The sequence below is a fragment of the Galeopterus variegatus genome, unplaced genomic scaffold (assembly GCF_000696425.1).
Source record: "Galeopterus variegatus unplaced genomic scaffold, G_variegatus-3.0.2 Scaffold448, whole genome shotgun sequence".
In the NCBI taxonomy this organism is placed as follows: Eukaryota; Metazoa; Chordata; class Mammalia; order Dermoptera; family Cynocephalidae; genus Galeopterus; species Galeopterus variegatus.
Window position 1 is genome coordinate 644,855 of NW_007726559.1, and position 12,798 is coordinate 657,652.

The window sequence follows — 12,798 nt, forward strand, 5'->3', positions numbered from 1 at the left end:
TTGGGATCCATTGCCGGACACGGAAAAAAAAAAAAAAAAAAAAAAAAAAAAAAAAAAATAGTCAATGGAAGAACAAAATATTAAAAATCACAATATTATCTAAGATTCTTACTAAGCAACTGGCACCGAGTTTGATCAGCACCCACAGGTTTTTCTGCGGGATACTGCTTCTATGTGTGTGAGGCGCGCGCGCGCGCGTGTGTGTGTGTGTGTGTGTGTTTAAGTCCTATGTCCTGGATAACATTCTTTAAAGTGAGCAAATTCCATATATTCTGCAAGTTGTAACATGGAAAAAAAGAGATACAGATTTCCTTTTTCTGCCACATAAGAAGGTACACTAACACCCATCAGACTGGCAAACATTCAATCTGACAATTTTCTTTCACACTGCTGGCAGGAAAACAATCTAGCATTACCAATAAAAGTGGAAAACTTCCATTCTTTATTTCACTCCAGTAATTCCACAACTATATCTATACCACAAAGCAGTTAGTTCTCAAATCAATAGATCACCAGCACCTGAGAACTTATAAGAAATGCAGATTACTGGAACCCACCCCACACCTCCAGAATCAGAAACAATGGCAGTGGGAGCCCAGCAATCATGTTTCAACAGCCCTCCCAGGTGATTCTGATGCATATCAAATTTGAGAACCACTGCTCTAGAGAAACTCCTGCACATCTGCATATGGGGATATGTACAAGAATATCTGTATCAGCACCATTTGTATTAACAAAAAATGTCCACTGTTACCTGAATGTATAAATAAATCACAGTGTATTCACACAATGGAATACTATATTATCTACAATATAAATGATCTCAAGAATATAATGTGAAGTGAAAACAAATACAGGGAAAACATGCACATTATTTCATATACTAGAAGTAAAAAACATGCAAAACAATATTAAAAAGGCATAACTATTGTGGTTAGAGGAAAGCAAGCTGTTACATCTAGTGCAACAGTGTCATCATTTCAGTAAATGACAGTAAAGATTTTAACTAAAGAGGAAGAAGAGGAATAATTTTTAAAATTTTGAGCCTATGGCAGACTAAACTAAAATGATGATTTTATTTCCAGTGCGGATCCCAGAAAGGGAAGCTCCTCTGACGACAGATGCCTGGAGAAGGTTGCCCAGGAATTAAGTTTTAAAGTTTCTCTATGTCAGAAAAGACCAAGACAGAAACTGACACAAATGCAAACACTGATTTTTTTCTAATTCATAAAGCGTTCATGCTCTAAGGGTTTTCTTTCTTTTTTTTTTAATTTAATTTTTTTCCCATTTTTCTTTTTTTTCTTGTTTTCTTTTTTCTTTTTTAAATTTTACTTCTCAATATACACTGCAGTTGACTTTCATGCCCCTTTACCTGTTCCTCTCCACTTTGATGTCAATCAAATGGCAAGAGAAAGTAATGACATCATTAATGTGTCATCTGTTTGGCAGCTTTTGTTTGCCTTTCTCTTCATGCATTACCATGAATATTGAGACTAGCCAATTATGCTCCTATGGTCAACTCCGAGAGTTCAACTACTTGGAAAATGCTCTTACTAATGGAATTTTCAGTTCATTCTTGTCCAAAACAGCATTATTCTATGAGTTTCAGGCAAGCATCTTCAAGACATCTATAGCACTGACCTTGGTTCCAAATTTTAGGTCCATATTTCTTGGTTCTCCCTGCTAAAGTCTTTCGTGGACTTCTCTGCTGCCAAAGTCAAGTCCAAACATCTCAGACTAGCATTCAAGACCCTCCACAATCTGGACCCAAATTGCCTTGACATATCCTCTACTAGTCTTCAAATGCATCCTTATGACGGAAAAACAGAACTCTTCTTTACTTTGTCTATACTTCTGTGTGTGTGTGTGTATGTTTTTCTTTTTTCTTTTTGAACGGATTACCTCTTTTGCCTGAAAACTCCCCCTCACTATCCCGCCCCATTTCACCATACCCAAATCTTACTTTTATTTAAGATCCAACTCAAATGCCACCTCCTCAATGAATTCTTTCCTGATACCTACCCTTCTCCCTCCTGCCCTGCCTTTTTCTTTTACACTCAACACACTTACTGAGCACCCAGTCTGCCCTGAAAATTATTATGTACATTATCTTTGAAGTCAGACAATTCTGAGTTGAAATCCCAGCTCCACTATGCAGCTTTGGGGATAATATATCTCACAGGGTTGCTGTAAGGAAGAACAGTGCTTGGCAAACGATAGCTTTTCAATAAATTGCAACTCCTATATGCTAGGGTCTGTAGATTCAAAGATGAATGTGCCAGGGTCCTTACTGAGTTGTACTATCAGGTGGGAGAGTGAGGTAAAACAGCAAGTAATTACCACATTTATCCAAGTTTCCTGGGTATCTTTGTTTTCAAAATGCACTTGTCTTCACTCTTGCAGATTATTTCTTCCTCTTACTTCGTGTTACTCTTACATTTATTTTCTTCCTCCCCTTTATCATTAATCCACACAAGCATTTATTCAGTGCCCACTATGGGCCAGGCACTGTTCTAGGCACTGGGGCTATCACAACACACAAAACACAGTCTCATGAAACCTTGCCCCATCCTTTCAGTTTACTGTTTTATTAACATAAAATCTAAAGGGGATCTCTCAGACACTTATTAAAACACTCTACATTCCTACTTTACTGCTTATTTATACAGCTTGCACTAGTTTCTGGCTGGCTTCAATGGTCATCATAAGCCTTTACTATCACAGTGTGCTACGTTAGAATACTAGGATTTATTGTTTATTCCCTTTGGAATTGGTAAGAGGTCCAAGAGAAACCAGACTGAGATATCTAAACTATTCTGCCACATACATGTACTTTGATACTTTTCATGTATTCATGTATCACGTATTTTGATATTTCTCATTAATAAATGAAATTAATTCCAACTAGAAATGAAGATGCGCTAATAGTATCTCTAGCATACTACCTTTTAATTACTAAATCTTTTTCAGTTCATGTTCCTAAATATAAAATTCTAAAAGTCCTTCGATGAATCTAATCCTAAAATTTGCTTTGTTCTAACAGTCTTAAAAGTAGAAAAAAATTCTCTAAGTTAACCATAAGAATATTAAAATTAGTTTACAATCCAGATTAATGAAAGGATCTTCCATAATTTCTAATGTTTTTGGAACACTAATCAGAAAGTTGAATAATTCTAACAAGTACTATTCATCTATTTGTGACAACTATAGCTGTCTAATTTGATAATGGATTTCCTCTTCTAATAATCTTCTAAGTCAAATCTCTTGGTAGAGAATGCTTCAATCTAACCAATTCTAAGCAAAATGTTTCAATGTTATCTTTTTTATTTATTTTTTTTTGTCTTTTGTCTTTTTCCGTGTCCGGCAACGGATCGCAACCCTCAGTGTTGCCCCCGTACCGGACCGGGGACCGGCAACGGGATCGCAAGCCTCGGTGTTGCTCCCGCGCCTCGCTCAGCCAGTGAGCGGGAGCTGGTCTGTATGTGGGATCCAAACCCTCGGACGGGAGCGCCGCCGCGCTTCCCAAGCGGTGCACTATCCAGTGCGCCACCGGGCCGGCCCTCAATGTTATCTTTGAGAGGCAACATTTACTATTTGGCTCTCTTACCTTTCCTGAATATACCCCTATTGCTCTAGCACACAGATGCATAAATATCCTCATTTGCACACTTGTCCCTCTCTCCCTCATTCCTAATATCTACTTTTCTGTCCTTGGAAAGAAAATGGCCTAAGATAGCAACTGATGCTAATACTGGATTCCTGCCAGCACAGAAATTGCTGTCATCTGGCTTCCCCAGACAACGTCAGGATACCTCTAACTAGGTCAGAGAGAGCCAAGGGCTACTGCCTGTAGTGGCAGTAATAGAGGAGGAGTTCCCAAAGACAAGGCTTAGCCTCAGTGGCCCAGAGGCAGGATGAAAACACAAATGGACTTTTGGCTTCTCTTTCTAAGTATTAGAAGGGCCTGGAGTATCAGAGTTCTGTGAAGTGGGAGATTCTACTCCATCCATGCTGATTGCAGAAACTCTAGATTCTTGAGAGATCCTCAATCACCTAGCACAAGTAGGAGTCAGGCCACAAAAGTAAATTAATGTTTTTGAAAATGCCTTTCCCTAATAGGGATTTAACTTAGAATTTTCACTTCAAAAAATAAGAGAATTCTGTGACCTGGTTTGTAATATAAATGTATATATATTACTAATAAATTACATCCTCCAAGATTAAATACATTTGAAACCATCTCATATTACATGGCAGCAAGGAAAGTGTAATATTGTCCCATAATACCAACAAGATCATAATGGAGATATCCCAAAAGCAACTTAAATGACTATTCAAATACATTTATAGGTGTTCAAATACATTTATCATTTCATATTTATGAAAATATTACTGAAGCATTGTTATAAGCTGAATGGATTGCCAAGGATATGATTGTATTTAAAGTTCTCCCAGAAAATGCTGAAGAATGATGAAACACTCTCCTAAAATTAGCTCAGCACTGTGGAGAGTTAACATTGGGAGTCCCATTAGAAGTTGTCCAATCCAGTCCTCTATGCAGTGAAAAAATCAATTTCACAGGGCCCACTTCAAATACTTCCAGTTTACGAGCTTACTTCATTAAAGGGCCACTGTGGGATAATTCCTTCTCAAACTGAACCTAAATCTGTCTTACTCTAACTCATGATTCTCAACTGGGGTGATTTTGTCCCCAAGGGGCATTAGTCAATGTCTGTAGACATTTTTGGTTGACACAGCTATGGGAGAGGGGTGCTTCTGGCATATAGTGAATAGAAGCCAGGGATGCTGTTAAACAGTCAACAATACGCAAGAAAGTGCCTCGACAAAGAAATGTTGACAGTGCCGAGGTTAAGAAATCCTTCTCTAAGTCCTGCTTGTTGATACTAAGAAGGCTCTTTGTAGAAATACAAGTCAACTCTTTTTTTCCCATATGTGGTACACTAAAACTCCACGTATTAGTCAGCTACTGTTGCAAAAATGCTGCATAACATACCATATCAAAACTCATCGGCTGGAGCTGCCACTGGGAGCATGGGGTCCAAGGAAGTGTTCCCAGGAGACTGGGGTACAATTCCCTAATGGGGGGCTCAGCTTCAGGCAGTGGATGTGGACTCTCAGGATTCTATTACTTTCTATTAATGCTTCCTTGACTTTGTGAAATTAATTAGGACCTTCCTGTATTTGTCTCTGGCCTAGAATAGTTTCAACACCATCAGATTTACATTTTCTTTAAGTTTGCTTCAAGCCAGTTCTCAATCCAATCTATTCTTGATGCCATTTTAAAGCAAAACCAAGACCATAAGAACTTAGATGGATATTTAAATGGAAATTGGAGATAAGATTTGCAGTTGGATTGGATGTGAGTTATGAGAAAAAGGGAAGAATCGGGAATTACTCCAATGAAATAATTGGCCTGGGCAACCAGAAGGATGGAATTGCATCAATTGCATCAACTGAGACAAGGAAGACTGCAGGGGTACACCACTTTAAAGATGTCATACCACTGTCTTCTCTCCTTCAGAACTCCTGATGAAAAGTCAGCAATATTTCAAGTTGTTGTTCCACTTAATGTAAGGAGAAAGTCCCTGAGATGGAAAAGCAGCTTACCACCTGAAACAAGGGACTTCAATCTCAGAAAAAAATTCAAGTATAAGTCTTTGGCAAGGACTTCAGAATAATGAAAAAGGTGATAAAATCCAATAGATCTACCCCTTAAAGTAAACCTCAAGGTTGATTATTTCCTCAAAAGAACCACCAAGATTTCTATTTATGCATAGCATAATAAAAATTTGGTCCTGGAAAATCTGGCTAAAACCTGTTCCAGGAATAGAGTTGGAAAACCTCCAGTACACCAATGAAACATGTTACAATGTGAACAATTCTCACTGAAGCTGTGCAGTGCAAGAGCCCTGATGTGAACATTATGACTCTGTTCAGCAGAGCTGTGGAGAGGTAGAAGAGTGAACTGGTGCAGGTGGTTCCCGTAATGAAGAACATCCTCAGTGAGAAGTGGGCATAGGGCAGGTTGGTAAATGCCAGGATTCCCAGCACACCTTCCCAACACAGTCATGAAGCTGTGTGGGATAAAGGTAAGGCTGCTGAGGAAGACTAGACTGAACAATAAAGTTGAAAACAGGGTGGTTTTTTTCCCTTTCAAGTTATAAATACTGGATGTAGTGGACAAAACATATATTCCTTTGGGGCTGAATGAAGAAAGATACCATATTGGATAATGTTCAAAAAACATAACTTTTGTCCAATACAAATCATCTTTACAGGGTAGTATTCTGTTCATCAAGGATATGAAAAAAATCTTTGTACAATTCACTGAAAAAAAAGAAACAAAACCCAAAAAACACCAAAAATTAAAAGCAGCAGTGGATGAAGAAATAAGGACCATTTCACATATGAAGAAGAAACAAGGCCTACAGAGGATGGAGAAATAGAAGGCATTCGACTGCCCAAACCAAAAGGTAGTCAGCAGAGGCTAGCCACTCACTCAGGCAAAGAAAAGCACATCAGTGACTCAGAGGGTGGCCTCGAACATATCTAGAAGAGCCATCAAGGCTTAGAGCCACAGTCTGTGTTATTCTTTCAGGGAAGAACTGTGAAGCAATACAGTGAGCTGCCCATTTACACATTGCCCGAAGACTGACGCCTGTGATGTGCACACTTTATGATGTACCACAGGCTACTAGATTCCATGATAGTCCAAGGTTTAGTGAAAAGACGTACAATTGTCTGTTATCAGTTATTTCAACAGCTTGAAAGACAGTTACACTATTGATATAATGAAAACAGATAATGAAAAATATATATTTGATGACAAAATTGACAACATATACAGCAAATGGAATGTCACTGTATCATAAACAGTGGCAGTTAGTTGTGATAATTTATGATAATTAAGATTCTAATCAATCCAGAAAAGGAAAAGAATTGCAGATTAAGCTCTATTGTCGATCATTTCGCTACTACTTTGGAATTTGGTAATGTAGGTATTAAGACAGTCTGGCTTGCAAAGAGCTTTCATTTAAAAGTCCAAACCTTTATTTTTTTTATTTTTATTTTTATTTATTTATTTATTTTTCCTTTTTTTGTCTTTTTTCGTGACCAGCAACGGATCACAACCCTCAGTGTTGCGCCCGTACCGGACCGGGACCGGCAACGGGATTGCAACCCTCGGTGTTGCGCCCGCATCTCACTCAGCCAGTGAGCCGCCGGTCTGTATGTGGGATCCGAACCCTCGGCGGGAGCGCTGCCGCGCTCCCAAGCAGTGCACTGTAGCAGTGCGCCACTGGGCCGGCCCTAAAAGTCCAAACCTTTAACAAACTGCTACATTATAGAGATTATTCTTAAAATATTGTGAACAAAAACGTGAATAAATGAAAAAAGAAACTCACTGGGTTACAATAACAAGGATTTATTATCATGCTCACAGGTCTAAAGGCTGACTGTGCTTTGGCTGACTAACATTGGTCTCAGCTGGGCAGCTCTGCTGCAGGCTATTGGATTTGGCTCCTCACTACAGGAGGGCCTAAGGTCTGCTTCATATGTGGTTCATTCAGGGATCCAGGCAAAGTGGACATTAGTTATCCAGGGCATGTTCTCCTCATGGCACATGATCACGGTCCAAGAAGGCAGGTCCAACCATGCAAGTGCTTTCTAAGCCTCTGACATCATCTGCAGTAATCGGCCAAGTCAAGATATACGACTGAACTCAAAGTCAAAGGGCAGTAAAGTACACTCTGGCCACCATGAGGCCATGCAAGTTTGTGGATGTAATTCTATTACAGGGAATGACAAATTGGGACAAGAAATTGCATCTCCCACATTCCTCTTACTTTTATTTTTCTATAAGCGTGACAGTCCTCTTTCTTCAATTATATCCCAGAGGACCCAGCTTCTAGACCTTTTCACCATGCTGACAATGTTCTTCTACATGAATTTTAGTTCTTCAGCATTCCTATGAAATCACAATGCTCAGAACTGAACACAACACTCCACATGTGGTCTGACCCATACTGATTTTGCCTAATGAAAGGTTTAGTGGCTAAAAAGTTTAAAACCTTACCTAGATAAGAGCACTGCCTAGAAAATGTAACAGAAATGAAATGGTTTAGGGAAGTTTTAAAATATCAGCTGTCCTTTTTTCCTGAGTTAGACATTTTTCTTCTAAAGCACAGGGAGGTAATTCAGAGTGATAAACCCAGATTCCACATAATATTAGAGAAATTACTCTCTCTAAATCCTGTTTTTTCATCCCAAGAACCAAATTCTTAACTTGATAATATTTTTAGGCCACTTTAGGGTTTATAAAGCACTTAAATATATATTGTCTAAATTAATTTCATTTAATTCTTAACAACTCTGAGCTAGGCATTATTTTTGGCCTTCATGAAAGATCAGGAAATTGAGGGTTAGAGGGAAGTATAGTATTTCCTCTGCCCGGTGAACAATGTCTCTCTTACCTCCAGGCCTGGAGGGAAAATGCCTCCTCCCTCTGCCTGGAACATCCTTTCTTGACAACTCCCTTCCTTTGCCTGCATCGCTATTATTCGTCCATTAAGTAAATCTCTACTCAAATGGAATTTCCTCCATGAACTGTGGTAGTTTTCATTTCTCAGTAAATATTTATTGAGTGCCATATAGAAACAAAGGACTCCACAAGGCACTGGGCACACAGCAGTGAATAGACAGATGAGGTCCTTGTACTTACTTGGCTTAGCACTACCACAGGGAAAGATGTTAAACAAATAACTATACCATTAGTCAATTAATCACAACTGTGATAAATGCTCCAAAGCAAAGGACAATACCATTCAAGCATGGCTTAGAGCCTGTTCTTTGTGCTCTCATGGCTCTTCCTCACTACAGCATTTCTCACGCTTTATTGTAATTAGCTGCTTGTCTTTATTTCCCACTATGAGTTGAAGGTATGAGCATTAAATGGACTGTATTTTCAAAGCTTGGAATGACTCTTGTTGAATGAAAACACTTAATAATTATTTGTGGAATGACTGATTAAATAATCAAATGGACTTGCCCAACATACTAAATTAATAAGCCAGGATAAGACTTCAATTCCCATACTTTCACCTCAATACAGCATTAGCAAGAAACGACAATGATTCTAATAAAATTTAATGCTAGCTTACCACACAACTACAAATAAAAAAGAATGTACTTATACATACACATTATTTATAAACTATGCCTGTCTAATAACATATGTACACATAGTTCTCATATAGTGTATATCTTACTAACACACACTAACATAGATATACTAATTAGTAACCCCATATTCCTTACTTATTCTGATTATTATTTAGGCATTTGTAATAGAATATGTAAACATAAATTTATAAATTTAACAGACAAATTAAAATGAGCTTGTGTCTAAATAAATGATAAAACAGCAGTTACAAGTAATATATAACAAATACAAATACATATAAATTTGGGGTTATTTTCAAATGTAATACAAATTTATTTCTTAAATGTATAATTCAAAGTTTATGCTTCAAAGAGTGATATTATAACAATAAGAAACTTGCACATGATCAAGTAACAGCTGTTCTTTCATTCTGTGGGTACATATTCACAACACGGTGAGTCTGCCATCCTAACCTGGCTAAAGACACTAAGATATCTTATTAAATCTTGATTTTTTCCCTTAAATGCATAGAAATTAAAAGTACAACTCCCAATTTGCTAGCAAATCTTTCTTTTACTTTCTTCCAAAAGAATAATTTTAAGCTAGTTTTATGAAAACAGCCTGCTTCACTAAAGGGAATTAGCACCATCTAGTGAAAGAAGCTGGCAAACGAGGATCAATAGAAAATTGGTCTGTAGCAATGTAAGAGAGCAGTTTAACAGACGGTATAAGAACATATAGAAAACTGTAACACTAACAGATCCCCCCAATGATTATGTTTAATTAATTTATATTAGACTCTAATAGACTTTTGCTATTAATATTACAATTGTTTTTAAATCTTAACACACTCAGTATAACCATTAAAAAGCTTGCCAGAAATATTATAATTATGGAATGTTTAAAAAGATAATTTGCTATGTCAGAAGCATCATTAAATAAGTATGATCCATTAACACACTTTCCTGTCCTCTAATTTGTAGCCAGATTTAAAGAGCCTTGACTTTAACCTGTAGACTTTGGAAAACCAAAACATTTTTGAAACAGGGAAGGTTAGTTTGGTGGCTGCATACAGAATGGATTCACATGGTTGTCAATATTCAATGCAGTACCCCACAGATATGCACAATCATGTTTCAATTAAATTAAAAAAAAAAAAGATGTCAAGGCCTGAATTGAAATGGAAACAGAGGGTCCACTGAGAATGGTGAATGAGTAGTTTGGAGATCACAATAGCATGCAGGATATCTCTAAACTACTGCAACAATTTTTTTTTTTTTTAAATAGGCCGTGCCTCTATATCCTTTCTATTACTACCTTACACTGTTACTGAAATGCTTATTTGCTTTTTTTTTTTTTTTTTTCTTTTTTTTTTTTTCCTTTTTGTCTTTTTTCGTGACCGGCAACGGATTGCAACCCTCAGTGTCGCGCCCGTACCAGACCGGGACCAGCACAGGATCGCAACCCTCGGTGTTGCTCCCGCACCTTGCTCAGCCAGTGAGCGGCCGGTCTGTATGCGGGATCCGAACCCTCAGCGCGCCCCGCTTCCCAAGCGGCGCACTGTAGCAATGCACCACTGGGCCGGCCCCATTATTTGCTTTTTTTTTATTCCACTTACTAGAGGGCAAACTCCTTAAGGAGCTTAGCAAAGATATTAAACAAATAATGATGTAATTAAACGAATGTGCACATGGGTTCACTTATTTCAATGGTATAAATGTTGTGGAGATAAAGAATACAGTGTGTGTTTACCCCCTACTTTTTAAAGGGTCTTCTTGTGGAATTTAGGAGAAATCTTATGTTAAATATGTACATTACCAACTCTCAAATTTGTGATCATTACATCATGATGACAATTTTTAGTTGGTGGATGAAAAAGCAATTTGAAATGGGTTGGTCCTTTAATGTCACATCTTTGAATAAAAAAACTCATCTATTATTTTTTTTTCCTCTTGATTTCAAGATTAACTTATACTGCCTATCCCCAAGAGGCACCAATATGACAAATTAACTAAAGATTAGGGTTTATACTGAACATAAATATAAAATTATAAAAAACAAAAAGATTATATAGTCTATGAAAATTGACTTTAATATTTCAACTATACAGCAATATTATTACTATAGCAAAATAAAAATAAATTTTATGCAAGCTATGTTCCACTCTAAAATTCTAAAACACTCTAACCATAATTTTTATTTTCTTAGGTCCTTCATTTTGTAGTGCCTAAGAGTATTTTGCCTTTAAAAGGCATAACGTAAATTCCTATTCATTGGAATTTCTAAGCCAGTGAACTCCAGTAACAATGACCATTTAGATTAGAAGCCTGAACATTCATAGCTACCAGACACATACCTGAATTAAGGAAGAACTGAGGAGAATCTCCATGAATGCCCACTGTGCCTGGCCCCAAGGAGTCAGACAGGGTATTCACAAAGGAAAACACTCCACTCATAATTCCAAAGCCCAAGCCAGAAACTGAAGAGGAAGAAAAACACTGTTAAACCCTTTTCCTGCTGTGATTTCTCTTCAAATTAAATTTCTAAAGACTAGGGAATACTATTTCGTTGAAGGGGAAGGGTGTATATGCTGTTGCTGAAGTAGTGGACAGCTGGCTCTGGAAAGGCATGTGCTTGGCTCAATGATGAGAGAAGGGGGAAGAGGAAAGGAAACAAATAGTGGAATGCAGCAGAGAAATGAACAAGGAGAGAAAACGAAGATCTAGAAAGGCACAATAGGCGGGACAGAGGAGGATACGATGCTAAAGCTCTGGCATTTATGATAATAGAATCTATAGAGTTAAGGCTTAGAACTGGAGTTGAGCTTGAGAGGTGACTGTGTATTGTAAGGCATCATTCCTGGGCCAAATTGAGGTGACTTGACTTAGGGACCTCGATCTAATCCTTAAACATAATTCTGAAAAAATAATATGCAGAGGTATTAACTGCATTAATATGAACAGTCCTCCTAGTATAGCCAAAGTCATGGTAAACATGAAGAGAAAGTAACAGTTACGACACTTAGAAATTGTTAGCTACAGTGTATACATGTTAAAACCGAACTTTCAAACCTGGCTAATATTTAACAGACATACAGATAAGGGTCACCTGTAATCACTTTCCTTTACATAAGGAAGCTGGAAAAACAAACAAATAGTATATACCAACAGGCCAATGCAGTAATAAAATATTATTTGAAATCTACAAAGTTACAAAAGATAATTATGGCTTTTATGCCAAGTCTAATTTTTTTCTTAATGACACCATGTGGTTCTAACTTACCATAGGCCAGCAATCGCATAGAGGGTGCTGTCTCAGCTGGGTTTATACTCTTCAAACCCTTATTGGCTTTTCTAAAATAAAACCAAACATTTAATTTTTTTTTAAAAAAGAAAAAGCAGTATATCAGGAAAGTACAGTACACAAGATACTTCAAATCCAGTCACTAACTGAGGCTTTGGATCAGGTTATACTCTAAATTTAGAATCCATTTAAACAATAAAACGCAGCAAATTTTCAGTGAACTAAAATCAACCAGGCTTTTAAGATGGCGACTGGTCTGGAGCAGCCGTGCCAGGAGACAGCGCGACCCTGAGAAGTGTGCGCTGTGATACCAG

At 37.6% G+C, this 12,798-nt stretch overlaps 1 protein-coding gene across 1 annotated transcript in view; it reads right to left on the bottom strand.

The window, feature by feature from the left end:
- Positions 1-12,549, bottom strand: part of APH1B (APH1B gamma secretase subunit) — a 21,109-nt gene extending 8,560 nt beyond the window's left edge. Inside the window, exons 1-2 of the mRNA XM_008568867.1 lie at positions 12,464-12,549; positions 11,538-11,660 (exon numbers count right to left, since the gene is read on the bottom strand). Of these exons, the coding sequence (XP_008567089.1) occupies positions 11,538-11,660; positions 12,464-12,482 (142 nt within the window). The 5' untranslated portion in view covers positions 12,483-12,549. The remainder of the gene's footprint in view (positions 1-11,537; positions 11,661-12,463) is intronic.
- Positions 12,550-12,798: the final 249 nt, after the last annotated feature.